Source organism: Sorex araneus, chromosome 4 (genome assembly GCF_027595985.1).
Source record: "Sorex araneus isolate mSorAra2 chromosome 4, mSorAra2.pri, whole genome shotgun sequence".
In the NCBI taxonomy this organism is placed as follows: domain Eukaryota; kingdom Metazoa; phylum Chordata; class Mammalia; order Eulipotyphla; family Soricidae; genus Sorex; species Sorex araneus.
Window position 1 is genome coordinate 134,051,298 of NC_073305.1, and position 21,446 is coordinate 134,072,743.

General features: G+C 42.6%; 1 protein-coding gene across 2 annotated transcripts in view; it reads right to left on the minus strand.

Moving 5' to 3' along the window:
* The window catches only part of SEC63 (SEC63 homolog, protein translocation regulator), a 70,985-nt gene extending 49,834 nt beyond the window's left edge, over window positions 1-21,151 (minus strand). The window contains exons 1-2 of one of the 2 annotated variants that reach the window (XM_055135907.1): window positions 20,883-21,151; window positions 2,050-2,149 (exon numbers count right to left, since the gene is read on the minus strand). In XM_055135907.1, coding sequence (XP_054991882.1) covers window positions 2,050-2,149; window positions 20,883-21,006 — 224 coding nt within the window. In that variant the 5' untranslated portion in view covers window positions 21,007-21,151. The remainder of the gene's footprint in view (window positions 1-2,049; window positions 2,150-20,882) is intronic. The other variant, XM_055135906.1, reaches the window with a different exon arrangement.
* Window positions 21,152-21,446: the final 295 nt, after the last annotated feature.

Here is a 21,446-nt window from a genome sequence, read left to right on the forward strand (position 1 = left end):
AATAGAAATAAGAAACTCTTGGGGCCAGGACATAGTTCAAGTAGTAGAGCACATTTCCCAGCAGCATCACAAGCTCCCGAGTATCGCTGCGTGCAGACCAAGAGGCCCCTGAGCACCAACAGGTATGACTTGAGAATGAACCACTGGGGCATCCAAGGTAATCCCCAGCACCACAGGGCCCAAACAGCATCACACTCGCCGTGTGCATTTTACCACCCAGTCTAGCTGGCTGAGAACTGCTGGGAATGTCCCCACCACCTCTTAAACACCGCTTGGGAGACTCAATTAAGTGTGGTTAACTGATTTATTGATCAATAAATAAGTGATTTACTGATAATGAAAACAGACTACTGGTTCTACTATTTTTCTTTCTCTTTTCATTTCATTTAGTTTTTGTTTGGGGACCCTGCCCAGCGGTGCTAGAAGTTGCTCCAAACAGTGCTCAGGGAGCCCTGCAGTGCTGGGGATCACACCTACATCTACATGCAAAGCATGCAGTCTGTTGAGCTCTCTCTCCAACCCCATTTCTACCACTGGTCTCTGCTGGTCCTCCCCTCCTATCAATGGAACAGATGAAGATCATTCACAAGATACAGTCCTCCAGAAACAGAAACTCTTTCCCCTCTGTAAATTTAAAGCTTTGGGACCTGAAGATGACTCAGTGGCAAAAGGCCTGTCTTGCATCTGTGAGGGCAGGAAGTTGATCCCAGTGCTGACCACAGTCCCAGCTCTACTGTTTGAGGCTATGCAGTGCAGTCACCAGTGTATAGCAGCCAGGTGTGCTCAAGTACTGTAACTAAAGTAAGCAACTGCAACAGAAAGCAATTAAAAATGCAAGGACTATGGCCAGAAGTGTGACCCCACCCAAATAAGCACTGCCACAATGTACCCAAGCACTGCAACCTTCAGAACAGAGTGCAGAACCAACAGGTTTTAAGCACTGCACCTGAAGAAGTGATTCCCAGCAAGCAGCTCGCCCAAGGGTGCAAGCACCACAACTCCACGTGCAATCCCTGGCAAGACCCGCAACTAAGTGTGCAAGCAGCTCCCAGTCATCACAACAAAGGGAAGAAAAAGAAGAGAAACCCATGGGGGGCAGGAGTAGGGGGAGAGACTAAAGGCTTAAAAGTTCAAAACCCAGGCTCTAAACCAAGCTGAAAAAAGTAAATAGGCATTTTCTAATCAAACATGCTAAGGGTAGAGACACTACCAATCACTGTATCACTATTATCCTGTTGCTCATTGATTTTGCTTGAGTGGGCACCAGTAACATCTCCATTGTGAGACTTGTTAATGTTTTTGGCATATCAAATACACCACGGGGAGCTTGCCAGGCTCTGCTGTGCAGGTAAGATACTCTCGGTAGTTTGCCGGGCTCTCCGAGAGGGACGGAGGAATCAAACCCGGGCTGGCAGCGTGCAAGGTAAACACCCTACCCACTGTGCTATAGCTCCAGCCTAAGGATCTCTGCCAATAAACCTGTTAAAATAACAGAGAACTGACTAGTCCCCACTCCACCACTTGTAGCTACGTGACTTTAGTCAAGTTACCTTGCATTGGCTTCAGTTTTCTATTCTGAAAGAAAGAATAAACAAACAAAAAAAAGCAAGAATATCTACCTTCAAGTTTGCACAGAATGAGCTAATACATAAAAACCTAGAACAGCACCCAGCATAGAGTATGTGCTCAATAAACTTTAATTAGCACCATAAAAGCCAACCTGGCCACCACTGCCCAGCTTTTGATCGCCCCAATCTTTAAAATAAGAGTCAAATCCTGATAAGATGCATACGGTCTTCTTTCAAGATCTGAGAGTCTTTTCCTCCTCCTGAATCAAAAGCACACTCTCCACTCTATATCACTTTAAACTTTGGGACCATTCTGTACAGACAGGTTTCTACTTACTAATCACAGCTTACCCTACTCTAAGGCTACAATTTTTCTACAGACGTGTTTTACTCATTTACATATTATTATACCCCTGTTTTTAATACTACACTGGAAAAAGTAAGTACTAAATATATCTGTTAATTGAAACCAATTACTTACTTTACTGTAGGAATAATATTTGGCTGGGGTTTTAGCAACCGTAAACGATACCACATGCATCTTCCGTATACTTTTCTGATATTCTTTAATCGAATTTGTTCTGTCAAAAGAAAAATAAGTAATGTCATAATTTTTCATACTGAAAGCAAAAACCAGAGTAATACCTTATTAACCTTCATTATCCTGTTAATATTTTACTGAAACATGAAAGCAATGCCTATTTATGTAACCTTTAAAATATTTCATAAGATAGGTTATTTGTTCTAAGTGGTAGAAAATTTGACTTATCTCAAACACTTTATTCAAGTACCAAGCAACCATTTCTCATGTGAGACTTAAATAACTTGATTAAAAATGTAAAACTTGACATGAACCAAAATATTTGGTCACATATCAGTAATTTCTGAGATATTCTCTCCTTTCCATCTACTAAAGAAAGTCAAGAATATTCTTAAAAACATTAAAATATGCTTTATGTTCCAGAAGCTAGAAATTATACACTTCAAACATGAAAATAACTATGTTAGGAATTATAACAAAAGCTATTTTTTAGGCCAGGAATAATCTATAGTTCAATTAAAAATAACTAAACCAAAGCCCAAAAAATCATGTATTGTTTTACCAAACACAAAAGTCACTAGGTTTGCATAATTCTTTCAAGTTAAAACATTTAATCAATAAGTACACCACAGGGTATTAGTTACACAATGGCACTTAGATTTCCAGCATACCAGACATCCATGACACACATTCCAAATATCTGTAACAATGAGCTCAAGTCAAAGTTACTGTCACCAAAAATGTCCTTCCAATTTTTCATGATATGAGAATAAATGAGGTTTAATTATTAACTTTCTAGTTTTAAAAGTTATTAGTTTATCCATGCTTACTATAAATTGTTAGGATACCATTGATTTATGAAGGTTTTTGGAGGAGAGAAAAGGAACTAGGCATATTAAAATGTTAAAAAAAGTGTTTTCATTTATCAATTCGAATAAGTATTTCTACCTTTTGGTATTTTTGAATTATAAAAATTATTAATATAGGGGCCAGAGCGATAGGACAGCGGGTAGGGCGTTTGCCTTGCACGCGGCCAACCCGGGTTCGATCCCCGGCATCCCATATGGTCCCCCAAGCACTGCCAGGGGTAATTTCTGAGTGCAGAGCCAGGAGTAACCCCTGGGCATCGCTGGGTGTGACCCAAAAAGCAAAAAAAAAAAAAAATTATTAATATAATTCAAAACATTTTTAATTACTAAAACTAGTACAGTAAATGATAGTGGAGACCATGCCCAATTCAATCAGCTTAATCAATGGCTGAATAAACAGCAGTACTCCTACATTATAGAAAAAATACAATGATACAATAAATGATTAACATTTACATTACATTAACATTTACAAACAAAAGATGTACCATTTTTCCTTCTGAAATTTAGGGACCAGAGAAAGAATTCAATAGGTAGAAACACATACTCTGCATGCAGGAGACCCAGGCTGGATCCCTGATACCACAGTTCCCTGAGCTAGGCAAGTAGCAACCCCCTAACAAAGAGCCAGAAGCAGCCCTTAAAAAACTGCAATGTGCCACATCTCTCTCCAAATAAAACAGAGTAGCTCCTAAAACTACTCCTAGATTCATAAGGCGTCTAAGAAAATGAAGAATCAAAAAGTTATATTCAGCATTCAGAACAGTCTGCACAAGATATCAGAGACCAGTTATCTAGCTCCCAAAGTCTCTTCTCAGCTGGACACCAGTATATCAATTGTCTCACCATTTTGACAATTGGCTCAGTCACTGTTGGGACAATGTTGTTCTTTTATTAATTAAACAATATAGGAAAAAATATTATTATAATGCAGTTTGAAAAGGCATGAGAAAAATAATCTGCATGTGAAGAATTGGTAATCACTGCTCTAGACCAGGGCTACTTAGATTTTTTCTATTTGTGACCACTTTTCATCCACAAAATACAACAGGTACAAGTTCTGCCAGAAACATCTCGGACTCTTTGTGTTTGACTTTGCATTAATTTTTGGTACTGCACATTCAGAAACCTTTTGCCATTCCCAAGGTTCTTTGTACTACATACCCTTAGTTGGAGTCATGAGGAGCCCACAGTTGAAAAAAGTGAGACTCTAGACCAACTCATGTTAATCTCATTTGCCTTGTACATGGCCCGGCCAACCCAGGTTCGATCCCCAGTATCCCATATGGTCCGACCACCACTGCCCCCCCCACCACCCAAGCACTGCCAGGAGTAGTTCAGAGCCAGAAATAACCCATGAGCATTGCCAAGTATGGCCCAAAACAAAAGAAACAAAAAACATACAAAGACTTTTTGCCTGACCAGTTGAAGAAATAGCTGTAATTAGCAAGAAACAGAGAAGACTGTGATAAACTAAACTGAAAAGAGGGGAGAATAAATTCACATGAGTTTTGGGCAAATAAGGTATCTATTGGATGGGTGTGGTATTGGAATGATGTATGAATGAAAAGTATAATTAACAGTATTGTAAATCCCAGAACCTCAATAGGAAAAAAATTTTTTAAATATTTATTGGGCATAGATTTCTTAGTTCTCTTCCATGTTGTAATGCTCTGGATATAACTGGTATATGTAATACACTGATTCTTATTCCGATCCACTCAGATTACAAATACTATCAAAATAAGACTATATTTACATTTACATTTATCTTTGTATTATCTGTTGCCTCAAAAAGAGGCAAGTAATGAAATGCTCATCGCTACATTAAACTCAACAAAGATCTAAATGCAAAAAAATCTGAAATTTACATAAGAAAATTCTTTCATCTGTGTAACAATTACAAAATGTAAGGAACAAGGGCTGGGAAGATAGTTCATCGGATAGGGTGCTTGTTTTGCATGCAGCCAACAAAGGTTTGATCCTGGGTATCCCATATGGTCCCGAGAGCACTGCCGGTAGTAATTCTTGAGAGCAGAGCCAGGAATAACCCCTCAGCACAGCTGGGTTTAGCACAAACAACAACAACAACAAAATGAACAACAGAGCCCTGAAAGAAATAAGTGATACTCAGACAGTGTAACATTTCTCATAAAAGAAGCCTATAAATACTATATATATATATATAATAAAACTTTTTTGGTTTTGAAACTAAAGTTTCAAACAAAGCACCCAGCAGTGCTCAGAGCTTACTCCTCACTTTGTGCTCAAGGATCACTTCTGGCAGTGCTCAGGGGACCATATATGGTGTCAGGGATAGAACACAGGTGGGCCTCATGCAAAGCCCTACCACCCATACTAACTCCCCATACCATATATGAAACACTTTTTTAAAAGAAGGCCAAGTACATTCATGTCTGAATAAAAAGATAATTAACAAATATCTGATAAAATGAAAATGAACTATATTCCAGTTTCTTCAAGATCAAGTATATATGCAGTATATCTTTAAATAAAAGCAATATTATATAATACAGTTATTAATTTAATATCTGGCATCATATATGATTCTATAAAGGGTCAAAGAGGAAGTATGGGAGTTAAGGCACTTGCCTTGCATGCAGCAAACACTAGTTTGATCCCCCAGGACCACCCTAAGCACTGTCAAGGGTCACTCTTGAACACAGAGCCAGAGACAGACCTTGAACACAACCATTGGATGTGGCCCAAAAACCCAAAAATAAGTGAATAAAATCAGTGTTGTAACATAATTTATACTGCAAGTTCCCAGCTGGCTTCCTTTAGTGTGTAGGATTTAAGTACAGGACTTGAGCTTACCCTTCTGGCAACTGACTACTTTTAAAATAACACAAAACGTCAAAAATTCTAAAACCCCTTCACAATGTTGAGTCCTCATGCTGATGAGACACGACAGCGGGTCAAGGCAATTGCTCAGCATGCAGCTGATCCTGGTTTGAATCCCAGACACCACATACAGTCTCCTGAGCACTGCCAGGAGAGATCCCAAAGCACAAAGCCCAGGCCCGAAAACAAACAAACAACCACAACAACAACAACAAAAAAACCCCACAACCTAAAAGCTCTCTGAAGACTATGTTCTGAATTAAACATATACTTCTTATGGACAAAAGGTGATACGAGTCAATTTTTTCTGCTAAAATAAAATCCAGGAGCCAAGAGAGCTCAGAGGGCCAAGCACATAATTTGCATGCAGGAAGCCTAGGTTCAATCCCTAACCTCTGGCATGTCGTGGTCCCCTGAGCAGCGGAGGAGCAAGCCCCCAAGCACAGAGCTGGGAATAGCCTGAGCACTGACAGGACACCACAATAAATACATAAATAAACAAATCAAATCAGCAAGCTAGGGGTATTATTTATAAAGCTGGGCACTGCCAGGACACCACATATACATTAATTAATTAATTAATTAAGAATCAATAAATAGTTAGGGGCTAGAGAGAGAATACACAGGTTTAGGCACATTACTTGACATGTAATTTGATCCCTGACACATGGTCCCTGAAAAATCACCAGAAGCAGGCACAGAGACTCCCACGCACCGTCAAGGTAGACTGGGTAATCCCAAGCACTACCAGCTCGAGCAGCAGCACATCTTTTTTTTCTTTTTGGGTCACACCTGGCAATGCACTGGGGTTAATCCTGGCTCTGCACTCAGGAATTACTCCTGGCTGTGCTCGGGGGACCATATGGGATGCTGGGAATCAAACTCGGGTTGGCTGTGTACAAGGCAAACGCCCTACCCACTGTGCTATTGCTCCAGCCCCGCAGCAGCACATTCTTGAGCCCTCGCACTGAACCGCCAGTTCAGTTGCCAAAACTTGCAAGGAGACACAAAAACAGAGAAAAAATGAAGAGAAAGGGGGAAATAAAGAGCAAGGAAAAGAAGAAAATTATATACATTCTAGAATCAGTGGTAAATCACCTGCACTGCTGGTATCAGGTCACAAGTTCAAACCCCAGCACCTATCCACACTGCCAAGTGTGACTCTGCTGCAACCCACCAAACATCACGACAATGACTACAAACAGAAGGGAAAGGACATGGGGGAGTGGACTCAAACACAGGAAGGAGGTAGGGCAGAATGTACTCAAACACGATTGAGACAACTGATTCTAACTGAAATCATGCAGCTAAATCCTTAGACAAAAATCAACATACCAGGGTTGGAGAGATAGTACATCTGGTAATGTGCCTGTCATGTACAAGGCTGTTCCGGGTCTAATCCCCAGCATGGCATATGGTCCCCCTCAGCCATGCCAAGAGTGGTCCCTGAGAACAGAGCCAGGAGTAAGCCCTAAGCACCACTGGGTATGACCTCACTCCCTCCCCCCCACAAAAAAAGGACAGTGCTATATTTAGTTTATTTACAGTATTTAAGGAAGGGAAACTCCACCATGTGTGGCCCCAAAAAGAAAAGAGGGGGGAAATCAGCTGATAATCTTTTCATTTTCTTCTTGTTTTTTGGGGACACACCCAAAAAGCAATGCTCAGGGATTACTACTGGCTCTACACTCAGAAATCACTCCTGGCAGTGCTCAGGGGACCATATGGGATGAAACCTGGGGCGGTCATGTGCAAGACAAACACCCAACTCAATGTACTATCACTCCAGCCTCAGCTAAGAATCTTAAGGGAGTTCTTCATACAACTCTTTGCTTCACTCTGCTACTTGTATGTTTATCTTTGACTTTTGCCATTTTAATTATAACATGTCAGTATTTGCTTGAAACTCAGTTTCCTGCAATTTGGGTGTCCAACATCTTCAGCAACTTAGGATAAATTTTTAGCTATTAATTTTTCAAATAAAAGTTCTGTGGCCACCCCTACCCCAGTGGGACCCCGAGTCGCCGCCCACAAACGGCCCCTATGGCTACTGATTAAGCTGCTTATCAGCCACCATCCCAGAGACACATGAACAAATCTCCGAACCCAGCGGCTTTTGGCAGAAATCCCTCCAGCTTTAATTATTAAAATTTCAGAATTCCAAAACCGCTCGGCCACTATCATATGCTATTTATAATCAGCAATAGAAAACAAATTGTCTAATGTTGCCTTTTTGCAGGTCTGAGTGTTGGGGGGGGGGAAATCCCAAATAATAATGGTGGGTCTGGTGATGAAATATTGAATGTGATCAAAGTAGAGAGAGAATAATATGAAAATTATCAGCCACACAGGTAGGGAGAGGTGTGGGATGGGGGGTATACTGGGGTTTTTTGGTAGTGGAAAATGTGCACTGGTGAAGGGACAGGTGTTTCATCATTGTATGACCGAGACTTAAACCCAAAAGCTTTGTAATGGTTCTCACAGTGATTTAATATATAAATTTATTTAAAAAAAAAAAAGTTCTGTGGCCAGAAAGGTAGGCCAATGGGCTGAAGAACATGTACTGCACTCTGGAAGCCTGGATTCAACCATGGCACGGCCTAATGGCACAAACGCTGCCAAGAGGAACAACTGAACACAGAGCTAGGAATAGCCCCTGAGAACCACTGGGTGAGGTCCAAACACCAATACTGAGAGAGGGACAGGGAGAGAGAGAGAGAGAGAAAGAAAAAAAGGGAGTGTGTGTGTGTGATAGCGAGAATGAATTGGGACCTATGCCACATGAAACAGTTGTCAAAAATGTCCATAGAAACTGAAAGTACACTAGACAAATGTAAAGATGACATGCTGCAGCAGGCAGTGAACAAAACACATCTTACAAGAATAGCACTGAAGTAGCATGTCAAATAACAAACCAATGATAGTGGTGCAGAACCTCTGAACACAAGTTAGATAAGTAAGTTCATACTTCACAAAACTGCAGCAAATTTTCTCAAATATAGCACTCCACTACATAATGCACAAATCAAAAATAACTGTTAACTTTTTTTTTCTTTTTGGGACACACCCAGCAATGCTCAGGGATTACTCCTGGCTCTGCACTCAGGAATTACGCCTGGCAGTGCTTGGGGGACCATATGGGATGCGGAGGATCAAACCCAGGTCGGTCGTATGCAAGGCAAACGCCCTACCCTGTACTATAGCTCTGACTCAAACTGTTAACTATTTTTTTCAGACCAGAAAATAGTTAACTGTCATGAAGAAATCATGTACATCAATGTGGTCTATTCAATTTAAAAATATATTCACAATATTTGTGCTTCCTAACCTTGTGTCAAAGGGTTTATAAACACAATTTTTAAAAGGAAAATGAATGTTTCAAACCTACCATAATGATCATACTCCACTTACCTGGGGGAAAAAAATATTGGCATTATGGCTTGGGTCAGGCAGTTGCCTTGCATGCTGCCAACCCAGGTTCAATCCCCAGCATCTCATACTGTCCCACCTCATAAGAGCCCAGCAAAAGTGGTCACTGAGCACAGAGCCAGGAGTCAGCCCTGTGCACCATAGGTATGAACCAAAGACCAAAATAATTTTATTTTTTTTTTCTTTTCAGGCCACACCTGGCAATGCACAGGGGTTACTCCTGTCTCTGCACTCAGGAATTACTCCTGGTGGTGCTGGGGGACCATACGGGATGCTGGGAATCAAACCCAGGTTGGCTGCGTGCAAGGCAAACGCCCTACCTGCTGTGCTATTACTCCAGCCCCAAAAATTTAAAAATTTTTTTAAAAGGCATAAAATTTGTGCCAATTATGTGGTAAAATGCAGTACATTCCCAAACTGAGAAATCGAACTTGGGTCTTTATATCCCTGGCCCCTGGGCTATTTTCCCACTCCTATATTTCCACTTCTGTATTCTTTAGCTCTGTGATTTCTATTTGAATTTTCCTCAGCTTTCCTCATACTTTATCACTTCTATGATCATCATTAAGGCTACTGCTCTGAAGTCTTCCATAGAGAGTTCAGTTGTATGAGTTCTTTGCACACTGCCCTCTTGATCCACTGGGGCAGATTCCTTCATCTCCCCATTGTGCCGGGCACTCAACAAGGGATACAGGCACCTGATCCCACTATGGCACAGGGTTCAAGCTGGTCTGGGCAGTACAGTGGAGTTCAACTAGCAATCTGAGAGCAACTGAGTACCAAATCTGAGCAAGCCTACATATCTCTGTGCTAGGGTGGGTTTAAGAGAAAACTGGAACCTCACACCTCAGACCCTAGAGCATGCACTATGTCACTAGGGCTCTAGGGCTGGCAAGGAGTCCATGCTCTAGGGCTGGCAAGGAGCAGAGTCTAAGGCCATGGGGCAGGGGGCAGTCACTGCTAAACGGGTAAGCAGTGAAGACTGGCCTCGTGCCTTCTGTGTAGAGGAGTGTCAGATGTGAACTGGCTGGCCCGGTCTGCTCATCTCTTAGGCACAAAAACAATGCTGACAAGCATCTCTTAGCCAGCTTGGTGATTTGCTCAGGATGTGTAGCGCTCTCCCCAAAGATTTATTCTCAGAGTTTGTTACTACAAATAGTGAGATGCATTGTGGCATCCACCACCAAGGTTGAATATGGTCATTTAGATGGCTTGTACTAGTAACTCCAAGCCCAGTTTATACCTTCTAGTTTCTTGCTTCCTGGGGTACAGAGTAGTGCAAACTTTCCACACCCTGATCCCCACAATAAAATTCCAGACTTCAGAAATCTCTGCCAAGGGGCTTGATAGATAAGAACTGTGAGTAGGGCACTTGTCTTTTGTTTGGCTGACCCGCGGTTTCATCCCAGGTATCCCATGTGGTCCCCCAAGCATCGCCAGGAGTAATTCCTAAATGCAGAGCCAGGAGTAAACCAAGCATCGCCAGCTGTGGCTCAAAATAAGAAGGAAGGGAAGGAAGGAGGGAGGGAGGGAGAAAGATAGGGTGGGAAAGAAGGAATCCCTACCCACTTACAGCTTGTTATCTGAAGTGGGGTTTCCTTCCTGACAAGAGCAGTTCTTAGGTCCAATCAGTCTGGGTACTAAGTCTGGGTACTATGCTTCTGCCACTTGCTGTGGAAGTTTTGTTGGTCAGGATTTCAGGTCAGTTTTTTTACAAATTATTTCAAAAGTTGGTATGGATTTGTTGCTATTCAGAGATAAGGCAAACCCAAGTTCCTACTACCATCTTGACTTGCCCCTCCAATATTTCATTTTTAATTAAAAAAAAGTTCATCTTATCACTTTCCCTGTACTCTGTCCCAAAACTGATGAAGGTTAACAGGTTATTAGTAGACCAGTCGCCACATAGCATTTTTACTTTTCTTTCCTCCGCAATGCCTGGGCCTCATATATGCAAGACAAGTGTTGTGCTGCTGAACTACATTCCCGATCCTCTAAACAGCTTTTTTAAGAGGGTGAAAAATAAAGGCAGCAGCAGGCGAAAAATTCAAAAATCTGTACTCTTACTCTCTTTTACTTCTGGGACTTAGGAGTCCATTAATAACCTAAGCTATCCTAGAGTTCTATCCAACTTGCCATTCCCCTATATCCCAGTGAATAAGTAAGTCTATGAAAATGGCCTCAATCATATAATTTTTCAAAACCCAGTCACCATCTCCCACCCCATGTAGAGCCAAACAATTCTCCACATAGTGCTGCATAAAAGATGTCATATTCCACTTGAATACTTCAATATTTACCTAATAACTCAGAGAATAAAAAGACTTCCTAAAATGGCTGCCTTGCTCTTAAGCACCAAATTACATTTAAATCTTTACCATACGTTAAACAGCTCTGTTCTCCTGCATATGCTTTCTCTACATTCAGAAAGCGCTTCTCCCACTTACCTTTTAAGGCATACCTCAAATCGCCTTGTATGCATAAAACACTGCCCCAAATCCCAAAACAGAACTATTCATTCCTACTTCTGTGCTCTACAATTGTCATTTTAATATTTTATGCTATTAATATTACAGTAGGCATATAGAGTTAGCAAGAGTCTTAGCATAAGAAAACTTCAACAGCACTATATATATGGTCTTAGGTAAGATATTGTTTTCCTCCAGGGCTCAGTTTTTTTTTTAATTAATAAAATTGGGATAAAATAAAATTCTGAGTACTTTTAACACTGCCCAACTTGAGGCTAATAAACATATAAGCAGCACCAAAACATAGCTGAGTAAGAGTCCTTTCATCCGTTCCAGACTGGAGAGGGAAGTGGGGTCTAGTGGCCCCGAGAGGAAAGATGAAATGGTATCTAGAGTTAAGAGGAGGGAGCACACACACCAAAATGTTGATAACCTTTTGGGTAATTTGGGTGATGAGTTAAAAGCAGTTCTCATTCTGTTCTTTTGTGCTCTTCTGCACTTCCTTAATATATGCAACTTAATAAGGAAAATAATTATATACACTTTTTAAAAAACTGATCCATAAAGCATAAACTCAATGTCCTATTAATATTTTCTAAATGAAGTCATTTATATAGTTTGCTAAGTTTTACAAGCATAAACATTTATTTCTTCTCACAGGTAATACTTAGGTCGGTAGGTAGAACAAGTTATTATTACCCCTAGGGAAATGAGGCTGAGCTGAGAATTTGAAATAATAATAGGAAGTAGGCCAGAACTTAACAACAAAACTACTGACATTCACACTCAAAATTTTAATATTCTATTAAGGAGCGTAAGTGAATTTACATTCCAAACTAGTGCACTTGTACGATGCTCAAAAAAAAAAAAAGCAAATAAAGAATGTAACTTTGTTTTAATTTCACTAGAATTTTCAAATAACAGGCAAAAATAGGATTACATAAATGCCAAATCCAGGGGCCAGAGTGAAAGTACAATGAATAGCACCCTGCACACAACCAACCCAGATTGGATCCCCAACATCCCATATGGTCCCCCAAGCACCACCAGAAGTAATTCCTGAATGCAGAGTCAGGAATAACTGCTGAGCATCACTAGATGTGGCCGATCCAAAAACAAGCAAACAAAATGATACCAGTAACTGTGTACATCAATACTATTAATGTTAACGTTATTGTAGCCATGTTATCTTAACTATAACAAAGATTTAAAACAAAGGATCCAAATGGCCCAGAAAGATCATATAACGAACACAAAGAGTAGAAATGTAGCCTCCACATATGGCTCAGACAGTCTTCTACACACTTTACATGTTATCTATTAACTCCTTACTTTAATTCTACTGCCCCTATTTAGAGAGAGGTAAATTAAATAGGACTGAGGCATTAAAGCACTTTCCTCAAAATGCTGCCAGGTGGTTCAACCCCACCCCCTTCCAAATCAAAGATATACAATCTTCAACTATGAGGGGGAGAAAAAAACTTTATCTTATCAAATTAATGAGAGCTCAGCCATAAACATCAAAAACATTACATCTATTGTACCTTAAAGGAGCACACTTTGGAATAAAGGTCAGATTGAAATTTCACATAAAATAAAGAACATCAAAAGAATCAGAAGTGACCTGAGGGCAGTGGGGCAGGATCCTGGGCACTGACGAGGTACAGTAACTGTGTACATCAATACCATAAGTGTTAACGTTAATGTAACCATATTATCTTAACTATAACAAAGATTTAAATACCTAAAACATTTGTCATTTTAAAATCACAAGGCAAAACAAACACGCACTGTCCCCAAGAAAGAACAAATGGGTCAATATCCTGTGTTCTACAGTAAGTTCTAGAGTTAATTGTAAAACAAAAATGCTGAGACATTAGAAGTTTGTTCGAGTGAAGTGCACATATACCACCTCCACGATGACTACTCCAGCAAAAGACCACTACTAAGAAAGTTCTCCAGCAGCTTTCAAACTTAACTGCAATTTACAATGAAATAAGGACCCTTAAGAAAAAACAGTATTTAACACCCACTCCAGACTAATTAAATCTGGGGAACGAGTATGTTTTCAATAGTTCCCCCAAGTGATATTAATGGGTAGCTAAGGAAATCTACAGTCTACATATTACCATTTCACACAAAGCTTTTATCCCTAATAGTAAAGAAGTATTTGATCATCTCGGCCAATTTACAAATAAGAAAGAAAAAAATAACCCATTACCTACCAAAAGAGATACTTAACTGCATGCACACTTCTCTCACAAATGAGGGAAAAATCCAGGCAAAAGAACCCCACTGGTAATGTTTTGGATAACATAGTGATTTCAATTAACACATGCCAATTAACATAAGCCGGTGACCAAGCTATTTCTGTTTTACATACCCTTGATTTTTAAAATCTGCAAGAAATGTCATAAATGTTAAATAAATGTTAAAATAATAAGAAATGTCCAACACTCAGTTGAAATTACCAAAACAGATTTATTAAAATAATCATCAACCTTGACACAAAGCCCCTAATGTACTGTTGTTGTTGTTGTTGTTGTTGTTTATCTAAGTATTATTGCTGAAACCAAACTTGGAAGTATGATTACTGATAAAAAGAAATCTCCTACTCTTACACAAAGGGTATCGGTGAAACTCAAGACTGCCTCAGAATTCTTGAAATTCAGACGTCAGAGCTATAGCAGGTTGGGTGTTTGTCTTGAATGTGGCCAACCTATGTGGTCACCTGAGCACCACCAGGAGTAATCCCTGAGCAGAGAGCCCAGCAGTATGCCCAAAACCCTGAGCAGAGCAGGTATGGTGCCAAAACCAAAAAAAAAAAAATTATAATTCTTGAAATTCAGGGGCTAGTGAAATAGTACATGTCCAGCATGAGACCAAATTTGGTTTGATCCCCAGCACCACATGCTCCCCCCAAGAACCACTGACTAGACCCCCTGAGCTCCACTTGGAGCCCCCCAACCCGGCTCCAAAAAAAGAGAATTCTTAAAATTCAAACTGAAATACATGCCCATATTTTTGTATTTTTGTACCAGGCAGTCTGATTTACCTGATGAAAACTAAAATAGTTTCAAAATCAAATGCCTAAGCATTCTGTTTTGAAGATTAGGGAGAGAGTTTAATGGACAAGAATACATGCCTTGTAGAATAACACTGGTTTGTCCTTCCTCCCTTGCCACAAGTTTAGGTTTAAGTGTTCTGGAGACACTCCCATACCTGTAAACTCTTTTCTGCACCCTCCTTCCCAACCAGTTAATCACTTTTTCCCTAATCAGATTCTGTTATCTTGTAAGGTCAGATCCTTCTAAGGACTCTGAATTTGTATTGTAAGTTAGTGTCTTTTGCATAGCTTACCTTAGAGCAATGTCCTTTCTGTATGGACACAGGAAGACAGTTAATATTATGCTTTGTAACTTGGGAGTTGATTGACTTTAATAATATTTACTCCTGGGCATCTGCTTTCTCGACTCAGTTGCCCTTAGTTCCTAGCACCCCGAAAGCGGGGTCCCGACGAGGGACAGGATAACCCAAGGCAAGCTGTGAGCTATCCTGGCATTGAAATGGGCCAGGCCATAGCACCACAATACTCAACTATAAGTTGAGGGCATGATCATGGACGAAGCTGTCATGATCCAAAGGTAATGACGAGATTAGGACCCTGCTGGGGTTAGGAAGATTACCTGGCCTGAGGACTGTGGTCTGAAATGTATAGTGAGATGTCCTCAGGAAGAACCAAACTTTATATATTATCTTACCGTGCTCATACAGAATGACATAGCTAGAAATATTAGAAGTAGATTTACTGTAACTATTTAAGCAGATTACTAGCTCACACCCTGACATACCCTTGTTTGGACCCCCACCCTTGAGCGGATCTCCTTAGATGAGATTTCCTTAGATGAGATTTTGTTAATCACCTCAAGAAATGGTCTTACCCTTCTTTGTTGATTTGTTAATGTTCAACCCACCTTTGTGTTACTGCCCTACATAATTTGCTATATAAACTGAGACTGAAGGAGAAGGCGGGGGGGAGGGGCACTGAGGGGAGACAGGGGAAGAGACAGAAGCGGGAGAAGACACACGTAGGGGAACACACAGAAGGACGGAAGAACACGAAGAAAGAAGACATAGAAACAGAGGAGACACAGAAGCACAAGAGAAAAGCAGAACGGGGTGAGCGGGACTTGGGAGAGAGAGAAGCAGGGGAGAGAGAGTGTGTGTGTGTGTGTGTGTGTGTGTGTGTGTGAGAGAGAGAGAGAGAGAGAGAGAGAGAGAGAGAGAGAGAGAGAGAGAGAAGCAGAACAGAAACGGAGATTGGAATAAACTGCAACTGATACCAACCAGCCTGGCACTCATTCCTCCCTTCGCCTGCCCATCTCCATCAGCCTCCCGGGGGTGGGGGGAAATGGCATGAGACTACCGAACTGGGAGGGGGGGGGGCAGGAGAGATAGAGCCCCGCTGGCCCCCTCTCCTCTTTAGTGAACACACAATGCCTGGCATGCAAAGGGTCCCAGGTTCAATCCCCAGCTCCAAATAGTTTCCCAAGTATTACTGCACATAGCCCTGATGACACCCCCCCAACACTACTGACGAGGACCCCCCCAAAAAAAAACAAAGTACAAAACGAAATCCTGATGCATTATTTAAAAATACTGTAATACAGGTCTATATCCTTTATTCAAAACCCTTGAGACAGAAGGGCTTCAGAATGTTTCAGAATTTACAACACAGTATTAACTTACACCCTTGAGGATCTAAAAGAGCACCAATAATCAATCAATATTCCAATAGCAAAATATAAGAAATGAAAACAGACTCTTGTTAGTAACAAGTCAGCAAACTGTCTTTTTCAGAGCTTTGAACAGAACCCAAAGTTCAACATTTCTCTGTAAAATGCAAGAAACTGCAAGTAACTTCAGAAGAAAAATAAAGCAACTGGGGCTGGAGCAATAGCACAGTGGGTAGGGCGTTTGCCGTGCATGCGGCCAACCCGGGTTCAATTCCCAGCATCCCATATGGTCCCCTGAACACCACCAGGAGTGATTCCTGAGTGCAGAGCCAGGAGTAACCCCTGTGCATCTCCAAGTGTGACCCAAAAAGCAAAAGATAAATAAATAGATAGACAGATAAATAAATAAAATTTTAAAATAAAGTAACTAAGATGAAAACATTTAATGACACCGTATTTCTAAATAAATAAAGTTATATGTGAGAATCACAAAAAACTACCCAAGTGTTGTCTACCTTTCATTTCCTTAACAGAATTTTCAGCAAGACCAAACGAATACATCACACAACACATTTACTGTTCCAGACAAGCGGAAAGCAGAGCACCAGATGTAAGGAGCAACCAAATACCTTTCTCATTAGCAATACAGAAACAGGAGGGTTTGGGGGCTATTGCAGAGTGATGTTCTAATTCAAGCTCAGCCGGCATAAACATTCTAAACTCCAATTTCCTCATCTAAACTGGTGAGATTAGGACCTGAGAGATAGTATAAAGGCTAGGGCACCTGCCTTGCACGCAACCAACCTGGGCATCCCTGGGTATCCCATATGGCCTTCAGAGCCCACCAGCAGTGATTCCTGAGTGCAGAGCCAGGAATAGTCCCTGAGCACTGCCAGGTGTGACCCCCAAAAAAGAAAAAGAAAAAAAATATGGAGAAATTAGTATCTATCTCATTGAACATTTAAGAATATTAACTAAGATAATAGATGAAGTCCATGAGCTAAAAATGGTTAATATTAATTTCTGACCATTTTTTCAAGACCAACTGCATGCTCAAATATATGTTATCAGCAAGTTTTATAATACCAAGAAAACATGACATTCCCACTTAAAAAAAATTAGCGTATATTAAAACAACTAATAATGAAATTAGGGCTCTTCTCAAAATAAAATCTAAACAAATCTACAAGCTTTCCCAAAACCCTTTTGCCTTCCAACAACCAAATGCACATACAAGAAGAAGCACAAACAAACTAAACTGAAAAGTGAGCTCTTCTAGCTCGATCCACAATGACCAGAAGAATAACTCTGGTTTGACAGGCAAGGGAAACCACTATGATAATAAAAGTTCATCACAGAATGGGGAGATAGCAGAAAGGGGTAAACGTACATGTTTTGCATTCCTAGGCCCAATTCAATACCCACCACCATATGCTTCCCCTAGTACCAAGAGGTGTGGACCTGGTGACCCTCATAATATACCTTTCTTTAAGGTATATTATGCTAGTTACTGCCAGGTCTGAACACTGAACTGTCAAGTCAAGTCATGGGACAGAATATTGCCAGAAAAGCACCTCTGGGGAACCCAAGCCCATATTAAATAAATACTGTCACATATATCCACAACTACCGTCCAAAGCAGCCATATAATTTATATACACTTAGGAAAACAAGGCACAATGAGGCACCAGGGATGTGGCTCACTGGGAGAACGCTTGCCTGGCACATGTGAGACCTGAGTTTTAAGCCCAGCATTAAAAACACTTTTTAAAAGAATGCATAACATCCCAAAATCCAGTTTTCATAAACAATCCACTGAAGGAAGAAATAACAATTGTTTGCCAGTTTTGTTTTGTTTGGGGCAGTTTTGTTTGTTTGCAGGTATCAAGACAGGTCCTCTACAAGCAAGGCAGTTACTCTACTGCTGAGCTACTCCTATCAAGATCAGTAATGTTGGGTGGTCTTTGGCTCAGTACCCAACATTTAAAGTTAGTGTCAACAATGGAATACTATGCAGCTGTTAGAAAAGATGAAACTGTGAAATTTGCATATAAGTGGATCGACATGGAGAGTATCATCCTAAGCAAAATGAGTCAGAAAGAGCAAGACAGATACAGAATGACTGCACCCATTTGTGGAATATAAAGTAACATAATAGGAGAATAACATCTAAAGATAGTAGAGATAAGAGGATTGCCCCATGGCTTGGAAGACGATCTCGAATATGCTGGGGGAAAAAGGCAGGTGGGATGGAGAAGAGACCACTAAGCAAATAATGGTTGGAGGGATCACTCAGATGGTAGACTATGGACCAACCACGAAGGCTAGTTAGTGCCTATACTGCAAACCATAACACCCAAAAGAAGAGAAAGAGTAAGAGGGAATGTGTCTGCCACAGAGGCAGGGGGTAGGAAGAGGTGGGGTTGGCGGGAGGGACACTGGGAACATTGGTGGTGGAAATTGGGAACTGGTGAAGGGATGGGTACTGGAAAGTTGTTTGATTGAAACATAACCACGAAAATCTGTAAATCTGTAACTATCTCACAGTGATTCATTAAAAAATAAAAATTAAAGAATAAAGTTAGTGTCAAATACATAAAGAGCTAAAATCTTTCGTTGTTATTTATCCTAAATGCAGTTTAATTTAGTACCATTACATAACAAGAATGGGAGGGTGGGGGGGGCCCTGGTAGCAAGGTGGCTCAGTAGCTAAAGCACTTAGTCCTAATTTAGTTGCCCCCCCACCCCGTGTCACTTGCATATACCAAACATGTGCTTCGAAATTTTCAGCCTCATGTTACCAGATGTGTACAGTCACTGCATTGAAAGGGTGCAGCCCTCAGCAAGCACAAAGCTGTTCAAGTTCTGTGGCCTGGAATGCACCCACGAGAGAGCAAACAAGGAAGCACCACAGTGACATCTGGTGTGCACCACAAGCCAACCGTGCTTAGACACCACAGAGGAAAGAGTGTGACCCCAGGTGAACACATGTGCAAGAACTACCACTGCAAAGAAGTGGGACCCACCCCCCCACTCAAAGAAGTGAGCACTACTATGAACATCCCAACCTGCTGCATGAGCCCCAAACAGTACATGACCTAATGTGCAAGGATCACAATCAAGTGTGCTGATTGTGATATATCACCGCAAGAGCGAAGAGAATAGAGAAAAAAAAAATTAGAACTAGTGGAGGTAAAGGGGAAAAAATATTTCTTATAAAGCATACAAAGTGTTAAAAAGCATAGCAAGTTTCTAAGCTACTGTCAACTAAGAACTGTTAACGATTTCCCCAAATATATACCCTAGTAGATCTTCACCATACCCAACTGGAGAAGGTATTTCACAGCAAGTTAGCATAGCTCTTGGGAAACAAAAAGCTTTCTCTAAATGCTGTTGCTCAAAGCCTACTCCTTCCTTACTGGCAACACTACCATCTATGACCTCTTAGGGGCCTTGCAGCTCCACCAACACTAAGAATGTCACCTGCCATATGTCCTTAGCCCAGTGCAATACGTATCAACCAACGACGACCCAAAACATAGAAGGCCTGCCAAGGAAGACATTCCCTGCGTTCTAATCCCGTGTCGCTTCCCGTGGAGAAAAAAATCAGAACGAATAGCGAGGCTAACTCAACAACTAACCCACAAAGATTTCACCCTTCAGACTTGCACTTTTTCCGTCATAAACAGGAAACTCCAAGGGAAAGGAAACAGCCAACAGCCCTTTTATTTTTTAAATCCGGGGAGGGCGAGTGAGGGGGGTGGATATCGGCATTGCTTCCAAGCCCCACCGTGTGAAGCAACTGGGGTGGGGGGCGGGGAGGGGGGCGGCGGGTGAACTGTCGGGAGTCCCCCGAAACATGCCACCCCGATCAGATCGGGAGAAGAGGGAGAAATATCTGTAACAACAGCTGCAACAGGAACACGGGGTGGGGGGGTGCGAGTGGGGGAGCGCCGTGGCTCGGGAGGGGGCTTAAGCGTGGTGCCTGCTCGCGGGGCTCCCTCCTCTGCCAACTCTTCCCTCGCCTCCCAACCCGCATCCTCCCCATCCCACTCCGCTCCCTCTTCGCAAGGAAAATACCCAATAAAACCGGAGGCAGAGAAGACAAAGAGGCGGCAGGAGGCTGCGAGGAGCGTCCCGAACAATGGGCGAGAGGGGGTGTGAAGCCGCAACTCCGGAGGAGGACACCCCAGAGGGGTGCGAGGGAGCCCCCCGGGAGGCGCCGAGCGGCACACCGCCCCGCACGCGCCCCGGCGGCCGAGCCCCCGCGCGCCAGGCCCGGCCCCACGGCGGACCGTGTCCCCCGCGACACGGCGGCCACGGCTGGGCCCCACCAGGGGGCACGGCCCGCAGGCGGCCGGCGGGGCCTTGCGCGAGCCCTCGAGGCAGCTGCCCGCGGGACTCACCGGCGTTCTGGTCTCGGGGCCAGAGGTAGTAAGTGGCCGGGATCACGATGAGCGCCACGAAGGAGGTGAGGAAGTAGAAGAAGGTGTTCCCGCTGTCATCGTACTGGAACTGCTGCCCCGCCATGGCACTCCCCCCCGCCGCCTCCCGCGTCTCACCACCGCCGCCACGACCCCACTCCGCGCTCGCCTTCCCAGCGCCCCGGCCCTGTGTGGCGTAGCTCGGACGCCGCCGCCGCCGCCGCCGCCGCCGCCGCCGCCTCTCCTCCCCGCCCCCACGTTACTCTCTCCGACACGCCGCCGCCACCGCGCTGCCGTCGCCAGCTCTCGCGAGAAGAGATCCCGCCCCGCTCAGCGTTCTCCTCTGGCCGCTAAGGTCCCCACATGTTCATTAAGGGAGACGTGGCGTGCGCAGCCGTGAAAGCCAGCGAGGCCCCGCCCTCTGCTCCACCTCCTACGCCACAACCCCGCCCCCGAACGCCTCTAGGCCGCCGTGACAGCCTCCGAGGCCCCGCCCTCTGCTCCACCCCCTACGCCACAGCCCCGCCCCCGAGCTCCTCTCGGGCC